Source organism: Tarenaya hassleriana, unplaced genomic scaffold, assembly GCF_000463585.1.
Source record: "Tarenaya hassleriana unplaced genomic scaffold, ASM46358v1 Cleome24, whole genome shotgun sequence".
NCBI lineage: Eukaryota > Viridiplantae > Streptophyta > Magnoliopsida > Brassicales > Cleomaceae > Tarenaya > Tarenaya hassleriana.
Genome location: NW_010965696.1, coordinates 506,156 through 531,034, shown reverse-complemented (window position 1 = coordinate 531,034; position 24,879 = coordinate 506,156). Strand labels below are relative to the sequence as shown.

Sequence of the window (24,879 nt, the reverse complement as noted above, 5' to 3'; positions counted from 1 at the left end):
GCTGCCGTTGCAGCTTCCTCTCGTGTTTCTGCCATAGCTGTCGCCACTGGAGGAGTACTTGGTAGCCGTGGCTTAGTCAAGTGATTCAGGGCCGGTGTCTCTTTTGTAGCCATCCTAGTATCATTGCAGATCCTGTAGCGGTTTTCTACCTGCATTTGCCAATTCAATGTACAATCTCAGGAAATAAAATGGAAACAAGAAAAAGACCCCTCCCCCCCTCCTTCTTCTCATATACACCAGAAGGAAATCCATCTAAACAAGCCAAGTACTTTCTCGGTGGAATAAGAGATAAACACCAGACGAATAGAAGTCATGTAAAAATGTGATTCTTTTCCTGTTCAACCTTTTTCCTAGGTATTCAAGACTGACCGACCATGCATATGTTACTAATTACTCAGATAGATCCTCCAATTCACCAGCAGCATACAGATCCTCAAAGACAGTTATTCACCAGAGCTTTGCAAGCTCAGAATGAGCATGTCAGTTTGGGTGAAAACTGCTGAAGGGTCATGTGTACAAATCAATATTAAGAAAACTTGCTTACCTTTTCAAGTTTGCCTTGAGAAACAAGCCTTCTCAACCTGGAGCCTAATAACTTCCTAAAGTTTTGAGGTGCGTTGTGCCTTTTCTGCAATTTGTCAAATGATCAAATTAGCAAACGTAAAGATCTCTCCAATGACTGACGGCAAAACTGACTTGAAAGTGGCTCCATGTATAAACAAGAGAGAGAAAAAGAAATGCACCCTTCTAACCTCAATAAAGCTGAAAATCCCAAAAATATCAACTCCATTCACGTTGTTTATTGTTGAAATAGCCTCGAAAACCATTGCATTATATCTGAAAAGGAATAAGAACAGGTACCAAATAAATGACAAAACAGTCCGTTAGAAGTTATAAACGGTCAACTCATTGAGCGAAACAGAAATCAAAGATATTACAAATGAAAAGGTCACGTGCAAGCAAAATCCACTGAGTAATCAAACCTAGGGTTGTTCTTCACATCCACTGTGCTGTTTGAGAGATCGTCCACGTCCATTGGAGAAGGTCCATTGCTGACAAGAGACAGGGCAGGACTAGAGTCGGGAGTATTAGGTGTTAGGGAAGCAACTGAAGGAGTTCTAGCGGCCAAAGTAGGCGGAGTTCCGGCAGCAGCAAGGGCAATAGCAGCGGCTTTGATTTTCGGTGTCCTTGATTTCTCTCTCGTGCTTTGCCCACTCGAACTAACATTCAAATTACGCCATTTATCCTTGGAATTGCAGGAAATGTGCAATAAGTAGGCAGAGATTCGGTCAGTAACTAGAAAGAAGCAAACATGGCAACAGGGTTTGGTCGTCCATACATAAAGTTTCCATTGCTTTCCACGTCTATACTGGCAGAAAACCGGGTTCTAAGTCTGGTTTTGCAAAACCTCAAACTCTGACAATGACAATCAATAGCTAAAGCTCTTACAAATTTGCTATGCAAATACAATTCCCCTATGTGTATCTAAACGACAGAGACGCCAAACATACTTCCAAGACAAATGGACAAGAGCACAGATGTCCAGAGACAATGGCAGATCAGAAGACAATAACACAGAGAAATCTAGCCTGCTACTGGAGATGTTCCCATGAACAAGGCTCTTAATTTCAAATTCCCAAGAATCCATTGTCACAGAAGTCACTACCACGAGAAAATTCACATAAAAGTGACCAAGAAACACGAACAATTAAAAACTTTCATCCACTAATAGATAAAAATTATCCAAAATTCGAAACGCGAACAAAGCAACATATCCACCACAAAGGCACAAACCCCCAAAATTCCAAAATAACAGAGCTAGGGTTTTGTGAATTTGGCGGATACCTTGAGGTCAATGTTAGAGCGTTGGATGAGATGAGGCGCGAAATCAGGATCCCTAAGAATGTTCTTCCACTTTCCGGAACCGTGCTTGGCAATTCCGGCGAGGAGCGCCTCCTCCTCCTCCGCGGTCCATTTCTGCTTCTGATTTCCCATTTTACCTCTCTCTCTCTCTCTCTTCTCTCGCCTCCGCGACAGACTTCTCCTTCTCTCTCTATACGTACACACACATGCGTGTATGAATATACTTGTACGTATATAGCTTCATATCATAACAGAGCAGTTTTCTTCGTCGGTCTTTCGAGCTATGGTTCTTTGTACAAGAAGACGCGCACTACGCCCTCCCCCGTTATACAAAAGTCAAATGTGTTGACCATAATTGATCACAATCGGCTAATCACAACCGTTCATTAGTTTCAAGATATCTGCTCTCGCCCGCACCTGATTTAAACTCTACAGTATTTTCCCGAGAAAATTGAAAGCATAACGAAGAACAAAAATCGATGACGAGTAAAAATACATGAACAGTATCAAGCAGATCAACATCGGGTATCCGGTTTACTTAACCGGGGATTTCCTCTTGTCATTATCTGAGCAGAAGGCGTTCAAAGTTCCGACAAAACTCCTCTTCTTTGTTCGCCACCCAACCCCTTAATGGTTGAAGAGCCGAATTCTCCATTGTCGGGTGGAAAACCATAAACCCTAATCCGGTTTCGGTCAGGTCGGACAAACTAACTTTTACCGCCGATTTTCTTTGTTAAAAAACCCCGAATTTTCAGTTTTTTTTAAAGGAAGAAAACCCCCCTGCATTCATTCTTCGGCTACGTGAAAAAACAAATAATTAAATATGCACAAAATTTAAGAGAGACAAGAAAAGCGTGGAAGAGGAAAGGATCGCTTTACAACCGAAGCAAGAATTTCCCTTCCCGTCGGCCATCGCTGCGAATCACTCGGGTAATCTCTCTCTCTCTCTCTCTCTGAATTTGTTGGGGGGTTTTGTGCTGAATAACATTTTGTACTTTCCGGTGAATTTCCCCCCTTTCGTTTTGCTTGTTGAAACTCGATGCTCTCAGAAGGAAAGATTCCATCCTGTTCCCGCAAAATCTATTTTTCTTCTGGGTTTTGTTCGAATGCCTCAGATTGTTGTTAAAAGTCTTCTCTTTCCTTAAGCGTTTGAACTTCTCTTGATGATTGATCCGATCATTTCTGGACATTCCTCTTGTGGGTGATTCATGTGGTGCCAGTGGATGGATACTGGGCTCAGAATCGAAGTGAAATCGGTGTTTCCTTATGCGTATAATAAGGGTGTGTATAATTTTTGTAGAAGAAGGGTTTTAGGGATTTTTCTGGGTTTCTATTGTTCTTCCTAGCAAATCCTATGATCATGTCATATCATATCTCATATGGAATTCCTCTGTTTCAGCTTATACGAGTTGTTGTTTGTGTAGTGAATTCCTCGACGAATTTCTTTTAGTGTTTTTTCCATGATGTCATCTGTCAGTCAACATGCTCGACATTGTGAAAGTCTTAAGCTGCAAAACTTGAGAAATCCTTTAGCTTCGTGATGATCAGAATGAAATGTCTACAATTTTGGTGGTTGACTTGGTCAGCTTGAGCTAGCTAGAACCTGTGTTCTGCCCGTGTCCCTGCCTGCGAATTAGTGGACAACGAATTTCCGTTTATGATGACAGGTTACTCAGCAAGAGAAAGCATTGTTGAGAAGGGGCAGAGACACCATTGGAGTATCCTCAACATGGATCAGAGTATGGACTTATGTTTCATTTCTTTTCTCCTGTGACCCATATCTTGTAGATTTTGCATTCTGAATTTTGTCGGGCATGTTTTAGAATTGCTTGAAGTCACTCTGAGTTGTTTTTGTACTGCTGCATTTACCATTTCGTAGACAGATGTTTCAATAGGTGATGCTTTAAGTGATGAAGCTGAAAGGTATTATTCTACTGGAACAAGTAATCAAAAACTTCCCTTAGATGTCATCAGAAAAGACTTTGTTCACAGTATTCAACTCGGGTCATGGGATCTTTGCAAAACCCGTCGTAGCCTTGAAGCGGCAACTTTTAGGGTTTACCTCGAAACGGGGCTACATCTGTTGAATTTCTTACGTGTTGTTCAGGAGTCTCGACAGACATCGAAGAACAGAACAAAGGTGAATATTCTCTCATTCGCAAAGATGAGGAGACGGAGTTGGGAATGTTTGATAAGCCCCTTCCTTGCTTCGGTTGTGGAATAGGATGGTTCTCGTGAGTTTTTCCTTTCTTCTTTCTAGCATTGTCTTAATAATTTCCCGTTTGAAAACCAGATTTTCTTCTTTGCCCGTTTTTCTTGTAGGTTTCTTCTCGGGTTTGTATGCCCTTTAGCCTGGTACTTTGCAACAGTCCTCTACTTCATGAGCTACTATCGAAGAGATCCGAGGGAAAGATCGGGTCTTGCGGCCTCTGCAATAGCGGTGAATCTAACCATCTCTCTCAAGCTTTTATCTAAAAAGAAGCGAAGAACGAAAAAAATACTCCGCACATGTACTAACACCAGAATTGATGGTTTTTGGTCATTGCAGGCTTTGGTATTTACCGTTGCTCTGATAATCACGGTACTTGTTCTCGTGTTCTCACATCACTAGCACACTCTTTTTACGAATTCAAAGGAGATGACTCTAAGACCGAGTGCCGGAGCTGCTCTTATTTGTATATTTTCCGAAGTAAAAGATGCTATAGAGTTCTAAGCCTAGATAAAGAAGCATCGGTATGAACACTTCTTTCGCTTACTTAGAAAAATTCATACTGGCTTGTCAAAATAGAAACTTCCTGGACAATTCCAGGCATCTTCCTGGATAATTGCATTAGGATGTAACCGAAGTCAGAACAGGAACAGGTTAAATGTCTGATTGTGTTTCGTTATTGGGGGCAAAAGACCAAAGCCGAGGAAAACCCTTTTCCTGCGGACAAGCAAGAGAATTTTGATTTGTCATCTTACCACAACTGTTACTGTTCTTGACTGATCCCGCAACCTCCTAAGAAGCTGGTTAATAAGTTAACATCAGACAGTGTTTCTGTCTTGTCATCTCTCCCTGATTAATCGATCAGATCTCGAGTATTAGCATTAAAAACTCGGTTCAATTACAATATTACAGAATTTTTCTAAAGCATCCATGTTTGATCCAGCAGAATGGAACTCAATCTTGCTGATCTTCGATCTCATCGAAGAACAACATCTTCTGTAGACAAGCCAAAAACTCTTATGTCTGATTCTGGTTCGTTCTAGGGCAACGTGAAACCGGGGGAGTTATGGGAACCAGTCTTCTTCAATGTCGCTATCGTTGAATCAAAAGAAACTCACCATTGTAGAAGAAAAAATTAATATAACCAATTGGGCATTTCACTAATCGGTCGACGTAAACGACACGGAAAGATTTTATAATACCAATCTTCCTTCAACACATTATATAACGAACCCAGAATCCAAAACCCATTACCGCAAAATCGAGATCAAGCATGGAAGGCAGCAGCCAAGAACCCAACGGTCGTCATCTTCATCATCATCATCCCCATAGCCAAGACGATGGGCCGGAGTGGTTCGCCAAATACCTTAACCATCAAGGAGATTGGTTAGAGAAAACCAGAGGGAATCTAATGGTTGCGGCCACAGTGATCGCCAGCATGAGCTTCCAAGTTATGGTGAATCCTCCCGGCGGAGTCTGGCAAGACGACAAATGCAACGGCGGCGGAGGCGGTGACCAGACCGGTGGGCTGTTCACCGGTCGGAGGAACGGGGTCTGTACGAGGATAGCAGGAACGTCGGTGTTAGAGTACGGATCGAAGCGGACGGCGTATCTGGGTGTCGTGATAAGCAGTACGGTATCGTTCGCTGCCTCCATGAGTATTATCCTCCTCGTCATCAGCGGTTTGCGTCTGAGGTAATATATATATATATATATATATATATATATACACACGACATTTAGATTATGATTTTTGCTTGTTAATTACATAATTTTTCGTTAATTACATAATTAGTGTTTCTAAACTTTTTTTATATATATTATGTGATGTCCGGAACCCAATTTCTAAACTTAATCATGTGGTCGCATAAAATTAATTAACAGACTGCTGATTATTTAACAGATTCGAGTAAACATATGGTTTTTATATGATCATGAGATGTAGCCCGGATTCCATCCAAATCATATCAAACTTGTTACAGTTTTGGAGATTTTTTAATAGATTTCTAAATGAAACTATATTATATGCAACTATTATTAAAAAAAATGATTCGTTAGAGATATATGTAAATATATTATCATGGTTGACTCTACTGTAGAGTTGATTTGTTGGATTTAGGTTTGTTTTATTATATATATATATATATATAAGGTTCTACCAAAATCATGCAATTACGATATTTTATCAGACGATCCAAAGTCCAACGAAAAAGGGTTAAACTATATGGTGGGCCCACAAAAATTTAGACAATAATATTAATATACATATAAAATATAAAAAAACTAATAAAAATATATCATCACCAAAAAAATTATATAGGGGTAGATTTAATTTTAATGTGGAGTCATTCAATAATTTTATAAAAAAAATTATAAATTTTATAAAAAAATTAAAAAATTTAATTAATCAAATGGGGCATGTGTTTACCGGTTCGGTCCGCCCTTGGATTTGTAAGAATAAAAATTTCCGACAGTATACTAAACAAAATAGTTCCGGATTAGAGAATTGTCTTATATATTTAGTAGAATGTTCAAGCCCTATATCTTGACAATTAACAAGTCCCATATAGACCTATGATTCATAATACTATTTGATACTTGAAAAATATCATCTTGTTGTAGAAATTAAGTTGGGTACAAGCAGAATACCCGTCTAAAATTCGAATCCATATTCAAAAAAATTCAGGTTTCAAATTTCGGATATTTTAGATTTTTTCTGACATTCGTGGATATCTAGACCTTGTAAGTTAATTAATTGACAATTTATTTAATCATTTATTTATATATGTAGGAACCGGATGATAATGGGGATACTGATATTGTTCATGCTAGCGGCGGTGATATGCATGGTGGGGGCGTTTTTCTTCGCGGTAGCGTTGGTCCAATCGGATGACGCATTTATAAGATACGTACTGTTGGTTTACCTAGGGTTTTGGGTCGTATTTCCTCTTCTAATCCTCGTCATTCAGCTTATACGGTTCCTCATCTGGCTAATCTGTCTGATTTGCTGCTGCAAACGCCGCCGCCGGCCACGTCAGCCTCCTCGGATGCGGGCACTGTCTCCATTTTCCGACCAACCTCGTCCTAGTCCTTGACAGAATACGAGGTTCAAATGTATGACTTCCGTATTCGGGATATACTTTTACTTTAATGATCGTATTGTACGTATATATATACGATCGAGGTCCATGACATTAATATAGGGTTGGGGGAAGACTATACTATATAATGCTTGTATTTTAGTTTTTTTTTTTAAATGTTTTCTTTTGTATTTAGATCCACCTTTAAATATGGTACAACAGGAAATGAAGGTTTTGTGTCCTATTTGCATTTGCATGCATATGAAATACCCTAGGCTTTGAATCAGTGATAAGGCTATCATTATGCCATGGACCATGTTGCATCTTTACTATATATATATGTATGCGCATATATGTACGTGATGTGCCTGGTCTTAACGAGAAAATGTGCATAATCCAAGACAAAATAAAATTAAAACTATAAGGTTGCCATTTGCCAATGGAAGAGCATCCATCCGGTGGAGAGAAAAAGGCAGCTCACCTCATATAATCTTTTAAATACCAAAGAGAAAACGCTTATTCACGAAGGTCCCTTGAACCGGGCCATGCCAATACTTTTAACCAGTTTCGGTTTACATAAACCGGTTTAGTAAGCTAAACCATGCATATAAAACCTTCTCCCTGAGAAGGAATCATCATGCTGAACCTGTACGGACACCTACCACCAGCATTGCACAAGAAGCTGCAGAAAACATAAAGCAAGCAAGGAGAAACGCCAGAAAGGTTTTGACATGTACCACCACCTTGCCCCCTTTACACTCCTAACTCTTCTTCTTCTCCCTCTTATGACAATGTCTATAGAAATAACATCCGAAAATCCCCATCGAAAGCAGCCGTGGCATCGAAATCATACCGTACAAATCGACATTCTTGATGGAGCAGACGAAATCCATATTACCCACAAGACTTCATATGATGGAGAGATTCTCCCACCTAATAAAGAAATCACACCCCCAAAGAAACTCGATCCTAGCTCAAAACATGGCTTCATTCTCCAACCCATTGCTCATACAATACAACCAAGATATCATATAATCATAATCCAGGCCAAGATTCAATAACATACAAGAAAAAGATGAAACCTTTAGTCGATCCACATCAAGAAAAACCACATTTTGTGCACTCATGAAAAAAAAAAGAATAAGATTCCTAAACAATTTTACATGACTCACGGTGTTACAACAGCCTTTTTTTTTTTCCTTCTTGTTTTCCCCCAACTCTTGGTTCCAACTCTAGTTAGTGGCATTGTAAGGCATGTGAATGAAAACTACATGACCTCAATGAACAAAAAATCCAGACTAAAAGGAAGAAATATAAAAGAAGAAAAAAAGAGCAAAAGGAAATGTTGATTTGCGAAAGTTACCAATTTACAGAGGAATCCGACAATGATCCAATGGGGTGAAAATGCCCATTGCTTCACCCAATTCTTTCTCGGGGCATTCTTCTTCTACTCAACGTGTTCTTGTACAGATTCAATTTCCATGAATGAACTGAACACCCAACTCTTGAATTCATCACGTGTTTCTCATTTTCAGAAGCTGCTTTCTCTTGAAAACCAAGAAGGCAACAACGCAGACCTGCAGCATGGCTGCAAACCCGGCAAAGACGATCCCCACCGTCTTCCCAGTGTTAAGTCCACTGCTTTTTGACTTTTCTTCGAGCTGCGGTGGAGGCCCGCCGATTCCTATTGGAAGAATCCTTGCCGTTCGTTTGCGGAGGCGGAGACGGAGGCGGAGACGGAGGCGGAGGTGTAGGTGCCGGTGGAGGTGGAGATTCCGGCGGAGGTGGAGGGAGTTGTGAAGGTGGAGGTGGCAGCGGCGGCGGAGGTTGCTCCGACGTCGGTGGCGGTGGCGGCGGAGGGATAACGACGACGTCGAGTGGCGGAGGTGGCGGCGACAGGATAACGCCCACGTCGAATGGCGGTGGCGGCGGCGGGATAACGGCCACATCGAGGGGTGGCGGAGGAAATAAATTCATCTCCTCAAGCCGAAGCGGCGGCGGCGGCACATTCTCAATCGGAGGTGGCGGTGGCGGTAATGGAACTCCGGTTCCTTCTTGTGATTCGACGATGAGGAAGCCATAGATGGCGAAAACGAGGCCGAGAACCAAAATATTCACGTTCGGATTTTTCGAAACAAAAAACAAAATACCCATTTCATCAAATTGAATCACTCGGTCAAGGAAACGATTTCCTTCTCCGGAAACTGGGATTTGCTTCCGGAATCCCTTCTAATTGTGGAATCCGGATTTGGCGAGGTTAAGAACGATGATTCCGTCCACGCATGAAATCGAGGAAATAGGTATACGATTCTCGTCCCTATTCCCTGATTCGCGAAATCGAACAGCCCTTCTACAAATCCAGAAACAGGAGAGACGAGGAATAAGTAAGGACAAAGAATAATTCTGAATCTGGGTAATCGCTGAAGTCGCTCGTTGATCCGGAGAATCAAAGGAAGCGAGCAAGTGGGTATGTCCGAATTCGCCAAATTGAGATGGGCGAATCGAAATCGGCGGAGTCAGGACATACAGAGACAGAGACGGAGACGGAGACGAAGAAGATGAAGAGAAAGAAAATGGGTGTGAAGATGGTTGAACAATAGGATCATTGACCTAGAAAGAATGGCGAAAAGGGGTAAATTTTCCGGGAAAATGCAGAGGGGAGAGAAAGTAGTAACGGATTAGGGCTAAATTTGGGGGAGATCGATGTGGGATTTATCGGAGACGAAATATAATATAGATTGTTGTGCAAAGCTGTTAATGTTAACTCTGTAAGAACACCGGTTTTTCATTCCCAGTAACAATGGACAATTACTGTGCCAATGAAAAACAAAAACAGCTTATTTTTAAATTCGATTTGGTTGGGGTTTTTACAACAATGGTTTAGTTTATTTTTTTTATGCGATATTCAACTCATATATAATATATATTACTAACATATATTATATTCGGTTTCGATCGGTTATCATCAATCACCTGATCATTATGTTTAATGGACCTCGGCCCATTATAATTCCAGCCCATATTTACACTGCCTACCTATATACAATTAGCTATTGTCCTTGTGGGTAATCATGGGTAGGGGTTGGAAAATTCTTTTGGTTCGATTTGTTTTTTAAATTCAAATTCGTTCAATTGAACCGGACAAAAAAAAAACTAAATTAAACCAACAATTATCTAGTTTTAATTATATCTATATTAAAAAAAAATAGACCTTAACCAGAAATATCTAAGGACTACCCTAATGATAGCGTTCCTTGGGCCTCGTGTAGCTTCCAAAGCCCTCATTGGAAGTGATGCTTTGTATTTGCCTCGAGACAGGAATGGGCTTACATGGGCCTTTATAATAAGCGACACATCGAATCAACTTCTCGGCCCATAAAAGCCCAAATAAGGATAGCCTCTGTTACTGCTTATTGAAGTTGTCTTTTTAAAAGAATATTTGATTTCGGTTTGATTATTTTGATTTTATTAAATCATACCCAACATATTATTAGAATTCTTGAAATTTTATTTCTGTTACTGTGTTATATTGATAGTACTAGTTACGGTTATTGAGATTATGGAATTTATTTCCAAAAATATCAATGAACAAAGGCAAACAAATGGGGATGGAGACAGGTGGCAAATTTGACTAATAAGGAAAAAACAGTAAAATTCAGATAATGGTCTCTGTTGCTTTGACTGCAGTATTTTTTTTTTTTTTGGTATCATTGTATTATTTGCTCCGTAAAGGGAAATTATAACATTATTGGCAGATCCATTTTTAACTAATTACCAATTAACCATGCCTAAAATAATGTGTTGTTAAATAAAAATTTGTAATTTCGTATTGAATTTGTGTTAAATATGGAGTAATATTATCCATCCATGATACAGTGCATGTCATATGATGAGAATACAGGCAAATTATTCCATGCTCCTGTTGTTTGGGCCCATCCTCAAAGCCGTATTATCCCGTAAATAACTTGCTGGCTACGCACGTATGTATGTATATATACATGTGTGTGTGTGTATAATATATATATATATATATATATATATATATATATGTATAAGTATGTGTATGTTTGAAGGGTTTTCTTCTTCTTTATTTCCTTTTGGGGACTTATTGCAGTTCCTACATGTAGTTAAATTCTAAAGTTTGGCCATGAGAATGTGTCTATATAGGAAAATAGACAGTCTAATATTATATTTAGGACCTTTCAATTATTGAACATGTATGTATATGCATTTTACAGAATTTCAAGACCGATTTTTATAATATTATTTGTGAATATTTTATGGATTAATCACCGTTTGTTATAATACCGAAAATATACACGTAAAATGTTTACCATTTCATATGGTTGATTTTCTTCTTTTAAGAAAACAGCTAAAAGACAATTATTTTTATAGAAAAAAAATATATCTCGGTAAAAACTTCAATTATATACGGATCTAAATCAAGACATCTAAATAACCTATATACGTATATCTTTTTAAATTTATCATTTTTTTAAAAATAAATTTAAAATATTTTATACATTTTAATTCTAATATAAAAATATTATCGAATTTCTAAATAGTTAAAAGTTTTTTTTCTTTTTTTTTTCCTATTCATTTGTAAATGAAAATTGTAATGCAATACCGATTTCAATCACTGTCAATACAAGAAGAGCCCATACACATGGACTTTGAAATCAATGATATATATATTGAGCTCTCACTTTCTTTGTTCATCATTTGATGGGTGCTCGTTCGTTTGATTTTAAAATGTGGAACATGAAAAAGATAAGACCATTAATTATGACACAAAACTATAGCTCTTGTCTTAATCTATCCGATTTAACGTATAACTGTGTATATATGTAGAGTGTATGTATATTCATAACCAAACAAATCAATTACTGTATTTTTCTAAATATATGTCACTGTGGGATTTGACATGCACCCTATATAAGAAAACAAAAGTTAGGTTTTTGATAATTACAAGCTATTTAAGGAATTGAATGTAGGTCATATATCACAAACGTGAGTTTGTATAATAACCTATGGAAAATATAAATTTATTTCAGGAAAAATTCACAGGTGAGTTGGTGTGGACTTCACCTTTCATACGAGAGATTGCGGATTCGACTTATTAGCCACTCGTCTGTCGTCCGTCAATTACGACTGATTCACCTTCTATATGTGTATCGTGGATTCGTGTGCGTGAATAAGATTACTCAATCAACGTGTGTCTGAAAGTTAGCAATTGGAATTCCCACGATTAAAAAAAATATAAAAACTTGTTTCACATCTTGGATCCGTAAAATAAATAGATTGATATCGACGCAACAAGATTGCTATTTGCTAATGACCATAAAACTTTGATGGTATTTTTTTTCGATAATATTTGACCCAATGGGATAGGTTGATTGGAAACACTTTGTACTACCCAACCACCAGGTCACCCCATTTGAGTAACTTTGATGATATTTATATATAATTGACGTCAATAGATGAGTAGTTTATCATGTTAGATATTTTGTTTTAATTTATATTGCAACTCATAATAAATCTTTCATCAGAATCATATATATATCACCTAAAATAATTAGTTTCACGTCAGAGATTATTAACATAAATGTGCAGTTTTGTGTTTTTTTTCCCTCGTTTAGATATATTCGAACTCATTTGGAAACGTAAAGGTTATAAACGATTTTCAAATATTTTGATTACTACACATCCGATGTATCAAAATTTATTATCTATATATAAATTTCAACCATGTTTTTAAATTTAATTCATGTATCCAATACCTCAAAAAAAAACGCAATCTATAATCCTATATTCAAACTCTAGAACAATACATATTTCAACGAAAATAATATTATCAAATAAATTAATAAAATCTTTAAAATACAAACTCTAAACTGTACAGTGTACATTCATTCTCATCACTTATTAATTTATAATACTTGGAATATCTAGATCGGATTGAAAAAAAATAAAAGCATCGTATCACATTAAGTAAAGAGACTCGAAGATCGAGACCATGCAGTACTTTTTTTTTTGTTCTTAAGACAGAAGAAATAAATATTTCCAAAAAAAAATCATTAATGTATACAATTCACTTTTACAAAAAACAAAAAGGAAATAAATATTTCGTTTGTTTAGCAAAAAAAAAAATGAAAGGAAAAAAAAGAACCAAAGGGATCGGGGCCGAGCCAAAAAGGGAAAAGAGGGAATGGCTCCATACGTCACCGTTTCGTAATTCTCAGACAAAAAGCTGCAACCACGACAATTAAGTAAATCTTCTTGTCATCAAATACAACATTCTCTTTTTCTTTTTGTGTTTTGTTTTCTTGTTTTATTGTAGAAATTAGAAAGAATGGTTTGATTTCTGTTGATCTCAACAATATTTACAGAATTTATAAATTAAAAACACTATTCATATTAATATTAGAAAAACAATAACGGCCTGTGTCTAATTACGAGATAGATTACCGTTTTTATTTTCCTCGTCACATATATTTCTCCTCCATTTCCTTGAATATACTTTGTAAAAGGAAAATTAGCATTAAACATTAAGGGGCAGTATGGTCAATTCATAATCGACCATAGATAATCAAATATTCAAATGTGAAAACTAAGAAAGCAATTTGAACCGCACTTTTGACCATTCTTAGGAATCTATTAACCGCTTTAAAATTATCGTAAGATAATGTTTTTCTATTAATATATCTTACACGACTATGTGAAACTTTGGTAACGTACGGATCTATTATCTATAACTATGTATAAACCATTGCTAATGCAAAATAATTTAGATATTTCTCAAAAAAAAATTTGATGAACTTACAAAATATATAAACATTTTCTTGTTCGTTTATAATTGGTTCGTATAGTTCCCAAAATATCAAGTCGTCCAAATTTTATATTAATTAAAGAGTTAGCAAAACAATCGATCCAAGTTATCTAGTTAAATGTTTGTTTTGGTATAAAATATATGCACTAAAATTAACATATAGATTGTAAAAATGACATGTTAAATCGTTGAAAAAATATATCAGATAACATAAAATTAATTGCGATAACCCAATATGATCTTAATTTCATTTGAAATAAAAATATCAAACTTATATTTTTAGATAAATTATTTTTATTGTAAAAAATCATCTAAATTTTGATTTATAAAAAATATTTTTTTATAAAAAAATTATGGTTAAATTTTTAGTTATTCTTATATCGCACACATTGAGTTATGTAAAATGTATTTCTCGATAATATGATATGGTATATCCAATCATTTGTACTAAATAAATATTAAAATTTAAAGTTATTAAAGTTGAGGTATTAAAAGGAAATTAAAATTAAGATGTTAAAACGAAAAATTATATTAAGGATTCCATTTGATATGAAGAAATAAAAACACACATATAATTCAGTTAAATGTCGAGAATTCACGGAGGATGGACCAAGGGAAAAAGAAAAAGAAAAAACTATAATTATTTATTTTCATTTATTAGTGAAATTCGTGCAGGTTAGGGGTCCCACATATGACGTGGTGGGAGGATTTTTATTTCATATCAAAAGACGAGTTCACACGTGTACATGCGCGACAGCCACAAGACATAGGCGGACACCCGTCACGTGCGGGCTAAAGTCATATCCACTTGTTTTGGTCTCCCTCTTTTGTTCTGCTGGTAATCGCCACGTGTCTCCTTATCATTGGTCTTATTTGATCTTCAGGTCTCATCTCTATTATATATATGGTTTTTACGAATTGCTCCATCTTTTTTTTTTCATTTCCTTATATATATATACACACACACACTCTCGAGGCATACGAAATTATGATTAATTTTTCGTAATACCGTATCGTTCTAGTTCTAGCTCATAAAACACGAATTTCATAATTTTCGTATATACATAAAAATATCTTCGTGGAAGAAATATAAGAAAATTATATGCTATTATTATGTTTTCATGATCATTCCCCCATACATATATAGAATATGCAATTATTACAAATAATTGATCAAAACATGCCTTTTGATTATCCTTGAACAAAAACGATATATTGGGTATTAATTGGACCGACTCCTCCATTGTTCCACCATGTCACAGCTGGTTTCAAATTTGTTTTCTTTTAAGCATCCCCACATTAGCGATGCAATAATAATACGCAGAGACGATGTTCATCCACCAATATATATATATACAGCAAGACAAATATATATATATATATATATTACCATTTATATGAGACCAAATTTCTTTGATTTATCATTGACTAGATTAGATTTGGAAATTTGGATCAACTTTATTTAAAACAGTTAACCTAAACCCGACAAAAAAAGATATATATATTTGACATCCATTGTAAATTTAACATATTTTAAGATCCAAAACACGTACTAAGGGAAAACGCAATGATTCATATCTCTGCTTATAAAATCGTCGATGCTCTCTAATGATTTCGATGCATATATATGTGGAAAAAAAAATTGACTTTCAAAGTGTTTTATCACACACCATGCACTATCCGACGAAGGCATGCACGTGCGAACACAACTGTCCATGTACATATACACATACTAGTATAAATGTATAGATACACACATACGAAATAATTAATTAATAAAAGAGCGCTGTATTTATTATGTGTATGTGTGTGTGTGGTAGGGGTTGAAGTAAGCCCTAGTTCACACGTAAGATAGCTGGTTTATGCATGAGAAGGACGAGTCGTGCATGGTTGTTGAGCGACACAGTATGCCCCTATGATCGATGTTTATTAATTATTATTACGTAAAATGTGATTATATATGCATGCAAATGAACGGTACGTACGTATTATTGTCCACGAAGCTTTATGAAGTGTAGCTGTACATGTCTTGTATCGATTCGTACGTGACGAAACTTCTTGTCGACACCCAAACAACTGGAAAACGAAAGATCTGTTTTCCTCATTAATTTCTTTGTTCAATTAAAACATTTCCCACCATCGAGAAGTATGCATCGAATATTTAATAAAGGGTTCTTACGTATCATTCATGGACAATTGCATGTATTTTATAATTTATATATATGTGTATGTGGGCACTTGCATGGATTGATGGATATATATATATCAGTCATATATATTTCCATGGTATGTTTGTATTGTTATCAAACAAAAATAAATTGTTTCTAAATAAAATCCAAACAACAAATGTTATCAACGGCTATAAATAGTTGTGAGTGCGTATATAAACAAAATTTTGGGAGATAGGTTCCCAATTTTCTTTTTTTTTTCTTTATAAATTTTATAGATTTCTAACGGTCCATTGAATTTTTGTAACAAAAATGTTGACCCATACAATAATATATATTTTTTGTTTAATTTTGGTCATTAGTGTCAATTTTTGGAACTAATGTGATAATTTTGCACGTTACTCTCATGATTAGATTGTCACTTTGCAACTCCCGCACTTCACCCACCGTGAACAAAAGGATCCCTCCCCACACATATATACATATATATATATATATGTATATGTAGGAATATGTTCACACGCAATATACAAAAGGACGAAAAATCCTTTTTAAATTAGGTAATTAACATTATTATAATCCGGATTGTGGGCTACTTAATCGAGGAAGATCTCAATTAGACTGTTGTACGCGGAAATTTCCCGCAATAAATAGATAAACTAATCGATTAATTAAGAAAGTTGAAGAGCAAAAGAAAAGGTGAGGAAAAATGGTCCCCCAAATATTTATCTAATCTCTTATATAGGATTACTAATAGTAAAACTAAATTAATATATCCTTTCTTTTTTTAACAGGATTATTAATATCAATGAAAATAGAATTTTCTTGATGTTTTCAACTGTGTATTATGATATTAATTAGGGTATACGTATTATGCCGTATGGTAATGCATCTGTTTAATGTCATGTGTGTGTGTTTGTATGTATGTATGTATGTATGTATATACATATATATGTATGCTAAATTAGGGCTATAATTAACAAGCCAATCAAATTCGGACATAATGAAATTCGCAAAGAATCAAATATATCGGATACTCTTGTCCATGAAATTTGAGACCGTGTAGTGTGTGTCTCTCTCTTTTCACTCTTTTTTGTTTTGGTTCCTATATCTTAATGGTCATAATTATTAGCATCAAATCAAATCTTTAACACTTTAATCACTTAAGACATCACAAAGAGAGATAGAGACAAAGAAACAAAGAAAACCTGCTTCCAACCTTGTCTGCCACAAAATTTACCCTCTCTTCAACAAATTTTATTACTTTAGCAACTCTTTATATATATATATATATATATATATTAAAGTTTTTTTTCTGTAAATTCGCAAGGCCATTTATTGCGTGTCAAGTTTCAACCAAGAAATAAGTATAATATGTTCCTCATATATATAGTGTATATATGCATGTACGTACATATTTTGATGTGTGTGTCAACGAGAATAGTTAAGTTGAACTGCAAAATGAATGATTTAATAAAGTATATGAATAGTATTTATAGCAGTGAAATTCGAATAATGATTATAATTTTTTTTTTGGTGGATCCCATTAGGTTAGAGGGGAAAAAAAAAGTTGATGGCTTTTGTTCTTCTAATTGATGACAATAGGGTGGAAAACCTGCCTTTCACTTTTTTTCATCTCCACCTTACGAAGATTTCCCCGTTTTCTTCCGTTTGGTTCTTCCTTAGATTGCCGCTTTTTTAATTTTGAATAATTTAATCACCTGATTAATTACCCAATAATTTCATTTACATTCAAATTTAAACTCCGTAAATATAGTTTAGTTAAAAAAATTTAAACCTCCATTTATAATTTACTTCCCCGTAATTATATATAGTTATTTGGAAGAAGGATGTAATTAAATAATTTTATCTGACGTGGATTAACTAAATTAAAACACCCCAAACCGATTTTTACTAATGATAGATTAAGACCAAGAAAATTGACTAATTAGCATTGAACATATGATTTAACCATTTATTACACGATCAAGCCACTGGCGATGGCTCGATTAGTGCTCAGGTGCGTGGTCTCGTACACGGGAAGCTCCTCTCTATACCTCTCGATCCCTATTTCCGACAGATTATCCAATTCGAACAGATCGGAGCTCGCGCAGCTCGCCGCGTCATCTTCGTCCTCGTCCATGGCGATAACGCCGACGTTGCGTGTATCTTCCGTCGACGACCTATCATTCTTCTTCTTCTTCATCTGGTAACTTCTCAGAAGATCCTTGGCGGCTTCGATCACGCGGCGATTTTCCTCCATGGCGTGGATTTCGAGCTCGTCGAGGTTGAAGCTGCGGCTTTGGTTAGGGTTGGTTTCCTTCTCGTGCAGTCTCTTGTGGCCGCAAGGGCGCGAGTCTTCGTCGAGGATAACGCTAACGGGACAGAACCGTACGGATCTTTTGGATTTTCCGGTGGAAGACGACGGCGTTTTGCTCAAGCATGATCTGGAGAATGACGACGCGGAGGAGCACGTGGACGAGGATAACGCTGCGTTACCGGCGGTGGAAACTTTCTTCAGCTTCTTTGCGTTACCGGCGGTGAAGAGCGAGTTGAGAAAGCTAGCGAGGCGACCACCGGGTGAGATCGGCTGCTTCGCTTTCTTCAACTCGCTGTACATCTTCAACGCCTTCGATTTCGTTCTGAGGAAGCTCCCGAGCTCCTGTTTCTGGACGCCGGATCGGTGAATCTGCACCGGTGACCGGTCGAGCCTCTCAACGGCCGTCCGAATCGGTTTCGCCGGCGACGATCTGGAGCGGCCGTAGAAGGAATCGGACTCGGAGGAGGAGAACCCGCTGGAATCGGAGGAGCTGGAGCTGGAGTGCTTGAAGAAAACGGAGTCCGTACTCCTGGGAGCGGCGGATCTGTCGAAATCGGCGGCGACAGATCGGCGGTGGGGGAGGATTTTGTCGTCGTGGAGCTGCTTGTTCTTCCTCATGGAGTCGCCGTCGTCGTCGATGGAGCGGTAGATTTGGTCAAGGAGAGTGGAGGAGAAGGAAGGATTATCTCTGCGGCTTCGGAAACGATCATGCGATCTGGAGGGTTTTGGTCGATCCCAGGGCTCCATGAACGAGGTTTTATGGAGATGAAGAAGGGATGATAGTGTTGGAAAAGTGTGAAAAAGCTTGAGAGCACAGTAATGGAGGTCGAGAGAGAGAGAGAGAGGGTAATGGCTAATGAGGAGGAGAAGGGCACGCCTGCCTGTGAGGAGACGGAGAAGAGCCTCTTTGGCGGTGTGTGTTTTAAAAGAGGGTGGGAAGGGGAAGAGTGGCGGGGTCTTATCACAGACAAGTTGTAATCATTGCCACGTGGCATTTTCGACAGTTTATTATTCGGGCCCAAAAATTACTTTATGTTTTTTCTTCGTCTTATAATTCTCCCGTCCGAATACGCGCGAGACTCATCCTAATGTGGTAATAGTTATTATTTCATTAATTATCTATTTTTGATTTTGATAAAGTATTTGTTTGCAGTTCTACGTTTTAGATTTGGACTCATAAACAAATTTAGTTTTTCATTCTTAATTTTCATGTTGCAAAACCCGTGTCTTTTGTGAAATTTTCTAATATTATATGTAACTATGAATTATTATCATACCCAACAATTGATGATCCAGTGGATGAAAGATGATAAAATCATTCTCAATTCATGCGTTCGATTTCACGGGTGGAAATTGATGTAATTTATGAACTAAAATAGCCCATATACAAAGGTTGATTCCGGATCTAGAATAGATTTAGTCCGGTCGAAGAAGTGAATGAACTCGTTATACAAAAAAACTATGAATTATTATCATTGCAGAAAACCAAATATTTGTTTAAAAAAAAATCGGGGGTTCATGAAGGATTTAACTTTCTAAGCGTTATTCCGAGATGCCAGGCTGTAAATGATGACGTGGCGACAAAATGGTGATTTTAGAAATTTGTCTTAACTAAATAATTAAGGGATTTTCATATCTTCATTACAGAACAGAACACGACACCATTGCCTTTTTTTAAAAAAAAAATTTTGACACGACGACCAAAAGATTCACTTAAATCGTTGCCTACTTCAAAAGGAGAAAAGTTGTTCCTTCTCCTTCGTGATAAGTGTGGTTGTTTTTTAATATTTTCATTTGCATTTTTTTTTCTCTTCAAAATGGAAGATATGATATGAGATTCTTAATTACAGCAAATTCAATATTGAAATTGGGTCCATTACAGCATCTTTGTTCTTCATTTATTTCTTTTTAGGCACTAATTAAACTGTGTAAACTGCAATGTTATCATTATAATATTTTTTATTTGATGATAATAAACAATTATTTAAAACAATTTTTAGTATTCTAATCTACTGTAAACACTCTTTATATATATACACAAATATTTTCACTTACACAAAAAAGGGATGACTTTTTTTTTTACAAAAACATATAAATGGGAAGTAAAATCTGAAATACGAACATACAGAAAATAAAATAAAAACACCACAAGAGTGCAAAAACAGCCTAATATATATTTTCCAAAAATAACAATGGCTAGGACTTGTACTTAAGTTTTCAAACCAACAAAAACTCCACAGTTTTTGGAAAATATATATTAGGCTGTTTTTATCTCACACTTTTAAAAAATTTAGCCTTTTTTTTTTGTATTTTCCCACAAGACATATTTTCTTTATAAAATACAACAATGGACTTTTGGCTTGTACCCTTATAAAATAGGCTATACAACTAATTTAGAGGACGGATTTTCAAATAAAATACGGCAAATGTGAAAAAGAAAGTGTTGGAGATTTGGAGGAATTTCTTTGGAATGATATATATATATATATTTTTAAATAAAAATAATTGATGAATTGTGAAATGAAATATGGTGTTAATTAGAAGAAGCTTTTGAGGGCTAAAGACGTTCGAACCCATAATTTGACCTTTTCCTTTTGTAACATAACACCAAAGCAAGCAACAGTCTCATGAACATCAATAATTTTGCAAACCACTATATGTTGCATCAAAATTGTGCCAAATTATTCCGTACCCTTTTTAATTGGCAGCGAATAACATATCATAATGTTATCTAGATTGAATACGAATTTTTAAATGAAAATATGTTTAAAAAAAAAGAATATTTCTATTAATAAAAATTGAACTCGAATAGAAGTCAACTAAACAAAATCCGGTATAAAATCTAAGTAGATATATATTTTACAAAAATAAAAACAATCGAATCAAAAGATTACGAAACCATAGCCACCACCTAGGGTGGCCAATTCGGGTTTCGATTCGGATTCGATTCGGTTATATTCGGATTCGCTTATTTTCAAGTTATTATTTTCGTAATATTACCACAAAATTTCTCGCACGCCAATGAAAATAAAACAAATATTTATTAATTTTATCTCCATAAATACGAAAAGTTCTTCGTCGCAAAGCAGACAAAGGGAAATCACACATGATCTTCGGGGTAGATTGATCTATTATGCTCAAGTTGCTTAAATTTTATATAAAATTAATCGAAAATAATTAAACAAAAGAAAGACATCATATATTAATGATATGGTAATTAATGTTAATTAGCAGGACAAAACATCAGCAAACCAACAGTATAATGACGCTGATTAGACATGGAAAGCGGGATTAGGACATGTAATTAAGGCTTAATAACAAACATCAGATTTTATTACAAGAGAAGAGGTTTATAATTATGCAGCTCGTACAGTAAACATCGCCTAAATTTCACTATACAAAAGTGACCCACCACTATCTTAACTTTTTTTTTTAATAGTTATTAAAGGAGTGTTGATTTTTCCTTGATTAATTCCACCTATACGACCAATAAAATTAAATAATACGATTTATAATAAAATTTTGAAATTTTTAGGTCATAAAAGATATAATTAAGATTCATTAACCTAAACGGGAATATCTATTTGATAATTATATACAAGGTTGTTAATTTGATTTAGGCATATAAAAACAATTATATCGTATTCAATAATAAATATATTTAATTGAATCTCATTTAAAAATAATTTAATAAAAACCCGATTTTTTTTTACAAAACTAAAAGATTCGAAACCAAAATTTCAAAATATCCAAAATTAATTAAGCATATATTATTATAAAAAAATATATCTTACATGTTATTTATCATCATCGTTTTTAGATTCGCTGTCGAAATTTAAATATTATATAAATTGTTTTGAATATTTTTGTCACCAGGATACATGATGATTCTGCTCAAATTTTGGTAATTTATAACTCTTTTATGTTGCTTTTCCGTTTCTTTATTTATTTCCATTTAGCCAATTGGATTGTTTTCACTGTCCAAATCCCTATCTTGTCTTCTATTTCCCACAAAACAATCCTTTATTTTTACCATTTTACTTTGAAATCATTAATTGTCCCCAATTATTTTCACCTTTTGGTTTCCACTTAATCAAATATAATTTTATATATATATATATATTAGTTATTAAATAAATGGCAGACCATGCCTTCCTGTTTTCTCGATATTAATAAGCTTGCAGTTTTATGAGTTAAAAATATTAAATTTATTATGAGAATTAAAAAAAATACAAAAATTATTTATAATTCGTGTATATATATATGTATAATATACATTTTGTGTTTTTTAATATAATATCAATTTTATCCATGCATAAATGTTAAACCGTATAATTATATCTTCGTAGATGTAGGTGAAAACAGTGTAATTATAGGATGTCCTACCGGTAGAATTTTTTAAAATAATTATTTTTACTTAAAAATAATATATTTTGATGATAATTTAATTAGTATTATTAATAAAAAAAATATTACAATCCATATTAAATAAATTTTTTTAGATCCGGTAAATTTTAAAACGCAGGTTTCATTACGGAGATATTTAAATTGTTATATGGAAGATATATATAATGAGAAGTTTAACGTGTGATGTGTTTGTACGAAAAATATTAATATAGTAATCAAAGACCGCATGTGATTGATATGTAAAGCTAAATAAAAAATATACAGTTATCTAACGAAAAGAGCCTCAATATTATATAATTTTCTTGTAACTTTCAGCCGCAATATCTTTGGTATAATACATACATATGTATATATATATATGCATACGTTCGGTTCATATCCTCAATGTACCAATCATCATGATGATGACCACAACAAAGATGATGGTACATATGTATGTGTGTATGTATGTACATATGTATGTGTGTATGTATGTATGTATGTATGTATGTATGTATGTATGTATGTATGTATGTATGTATGTATGTATGTATGTATGTATATCCGTAAACTCTACGCTGTTATTCTTTGTTTTTAATATTTGTCTTCGGTTAAAATCCGTTTCGAATTAGCCTGGTGTGGGTCTTCAAGATATTACATATTTTAACAGAAATGGTCATCGAATATATGTATTAAGGACCAAAAGTATAAAATTACCTTATCTCTAACATTTTATAATTTGTATTTAACTTCAACACGTTTTCTAAAATAATAAAGTTTTAATTTATCCTTTTCACGAAAAATAAACAATATTTCAGAGAGAGTAGAAAGAATGCATGATTAAAAAGTTAATGGATGCTCATTTGCATCATGATCACTCTCGTGGGCTAAGATTAAGCTTCTTTTTTTTTTCTTTCAAGAGGGACACAAATATTGATAAAATAATAATATTGTTATTAACAATAAGATTAATAACCACCGTAGGTGATTAGGTAACATAATTAAATAAATAAATAAATAACGGAAGGCATGAGTACAGATTAAGGAGATGCGCGATTTGATTAATTCGACATAGAATATATATATATATATATATATAGTCTGGCAACCGTACGTATATCCTATGTACTTATATATATATATATATATATATATATACACGATTTACATTATTTTATTTATTTAGAGAAGGTCACACACATATGATCGTCCCTTCAAATCCACGAAACTCCTCACTTATAGCCTTCTCTTTAACGGGACCCATTTTGCTCGTACACTTCTACTATTCATTCTTACACATAAGACGTGTGTGTGTATATGTGTATGTGTGTGTATATGTATGTGTATATGTGTATGTGTGTGTGTAACTTCGTGTAAGCGCATCATATTGTATTCGTTATGTCACAAAGTCAAAAGGCAATGTACCAAACCACACCCTAATGTCATGTGTAGGCTAATATGGCCAAATACAAAACTAAACCTTCAAGTCTAAGGCATCAGTTTCATTTCAACATGTTGATTGATGTCAAAGTAACAAATCATGCTTTATTATTCTCCAATCTCTAATATCATTAAACTTTGGACTTATTAAAAAAAATGGTTATTATGGTAAATAAGCCTAATTAGGAAGACAATGACTAATTGCCCATCATTCTCCCCTCAAGGCTTCATTAAACACGTGGGTCACCATCTAACATAACCCCCTACTGAGTTATTTTTTTAGTTTGATTATTTTTTTGGTTTGAATTTTTTTTTGTTTTGAAATTCGTAAAAATTATATCAATCTAGTTTTAATACCAATATTCGACTTAATCCGAGTGTTACTTGGTTCAATTCAATTTTCCATTTATAGAAACATGTTCATTTTCTAAAAAAAAATCTGTTTTCATTTAATGTTTTTCGATTATGATCTTATTTAATTCAGATTTGGCTAAATGCTTCTAAAACATTCCACGGAATTGTCTAATCACTCTTCAAATCCATGACATTAATTAAGGTGAAAGATAAAAGGGTTAGTTACTCCA

The 24,879-nt window shown here is 34.9% G+C and overlaps 5 protein-coding genes across 6 annotated transcripts in view; 2 read left to right on the top strand and 3 right to left on the bottom strand.

Moving 5' to 3' along the window:
• Positions 1-2,161, bottom strand: part of LOC104815633 (telomere repeat-binding factor 4-like) — a 3,087-nt gene extending 926 nt beyond the window's left edge. Inside the window, exons 1-5 of the mRNA XM_010544112.2 lie at positions 1,846-2,161; positions 984-1,246; positions 753-837; positions 545-628; positions 10-149 (exon numbers count right to left, since the gene is read on the bottom strand). Of these exons, the coding sequence (XP_010542414.1) occupies positions 10-149; positions 545-628; positions 753-837; positions 984-1,246; positions 1,846-1,995 (722 nt within the window). The 5' untranslated portion in view covers positions 1,996-2,161. The remainder of the gene's footprint in view (positions 1-9; positions 150-544; positions 629-752; positions 838-983; positions 1,247-1,845) is intronic.
• Positions 2,162-2,421: 260 nt separating this feature from the next.
• LOC104815632 (60S ribosomal protein L18a-like protein) lies at positions 2,422-4,816 on the top strand. 2 transcript variants are annotated; one of them, XM_010544109.2, is made up of 6 exons: positions 2,422-2,793; positions 3,531-3,602; positions 3,743-3,786; positions 3,971-4,097; positions 4,186-4,303; positions 4,412-4,816. In XM_010544109.2, the coding sequence occupies exons 3-6, from the start codon at positions 3,774-3,776 to the stop codon at positions 4,472-4,474; spliced, it is 321 nt and encodes a 106-aa protein (XP_010542411.1). In that variant the 5' UTR covers positions 2,422-2,793; positions 3,531-3,602; positions 3,743-3,773; the 3' UTR covers positions 4,475-4,816. The 2 variants fall into 2 exon arrangements, with proteins under 2 accessions (XP_010542411.1, XP_010542412.1); XM_010544110.2 differs by lacking the exon at positions 3,743-3,786 and having other exon boundaries at positions 2,434-2,793.
• A 180-nt stretch (positions 4,817-4,996) lies between these two features.
• Positions 4,997-7,396, top strand: LOC104815630. The gene is made up of 2 exons (XM_010544108.2): positions 4,997-5,767; positions 6,864-7,396. The coding sequence occupies exons 1-2, from the start codon at positions 5,346-5,348 to the stop codon at positions 7,165-7,167; spliced, it is 726 nt and encodes a 241-aa protein (XP_010542410.1). The 5' UTR covers positions 4,997-5,345; the 3' UTR covers positions 7,168-7,396.
• A 1,385-nt stretch (positions 7,397-8,781) lies between these two features.
• On the bottom strand, positions 8,782-9,306 carry LOC104816061 (leucine-rich repeat extensin-like protein 3). Its single transcript, XM_010544730.1, has one exon. It carries the CDS (start codon positions 9,304-9,306, stop codon positions 8,782-8,784), a length of 525 nt encoding a protein of 174 aa, XP_010543032.1.
• An 8,732-nt stretch (positions 9,307-18,038) lies between these two features.
• On the bottom strand, positions 18,039-19,365 carry LOC104815629 (protein BIG GRAIN 1-like B). Its single transcript, XM_010544107.1, has one exon. The coding sequence runs from the start codon at positions 19,214-19,216 to the stop codon at positions 18,128-18,130; it is 1,089 nt and encodes a 362-aa protein (XP_010542409.1). The 5' UTR covers positions 19,217-19,365; the 3' UTR covers positions 18,039-18,127.
• Between the last annotated feature and the right edge of the window lie 5,514 nt (positions 19,366-24,879).

Bases quoted from the DNA above. Each gene is read 5' to 3' on its own strand.
- LOC104815632 (XM_010544109.2), top strand. The intron at 4,098-4,185 runs GTGAGTTTTTCC...TTTTTCTTGTAG, and splicing joins TGTGGAATAGGATGGTTCTC to GTTTCTTCTCGGGTTTGTAT. The intron at 4,304-4,411 runs GTGAATCTAACC...TGGTCATTGCAG, and splicing joins TTGCGGCCTCTGCAATAGCG to GCTTTGGTATTTACCGTTGC.
- LOC104815630 (XM_010544108.2), top strand. From the start codon at position 5,346: ATGGAAGGCAGCAGCCAAGAACCCAACGGTCGTCATCTTCATCATCAT. The intron at 5,768-6,863 runs GTAATATATATA...TTATATATGTAG, and splicing joins ATCAGCGGTTTGCGTCTGAG to GAACCGGATGATAATGGGGA.
- LOC104815629 (XM_010544107.1), bottom strand. From the start codon at position 19,216: ATGGAGCCCTGGGATCGACCAAAACCCTCCAGATCGCATGATCGTTTC.
- LOC104816061 (XM_010544730.1), bottom strand. From the start codon at position 9,306: ATGGGTATTTTGTTTTTTGTTTCGAAAAATCCGAACGTGAATATTTTG.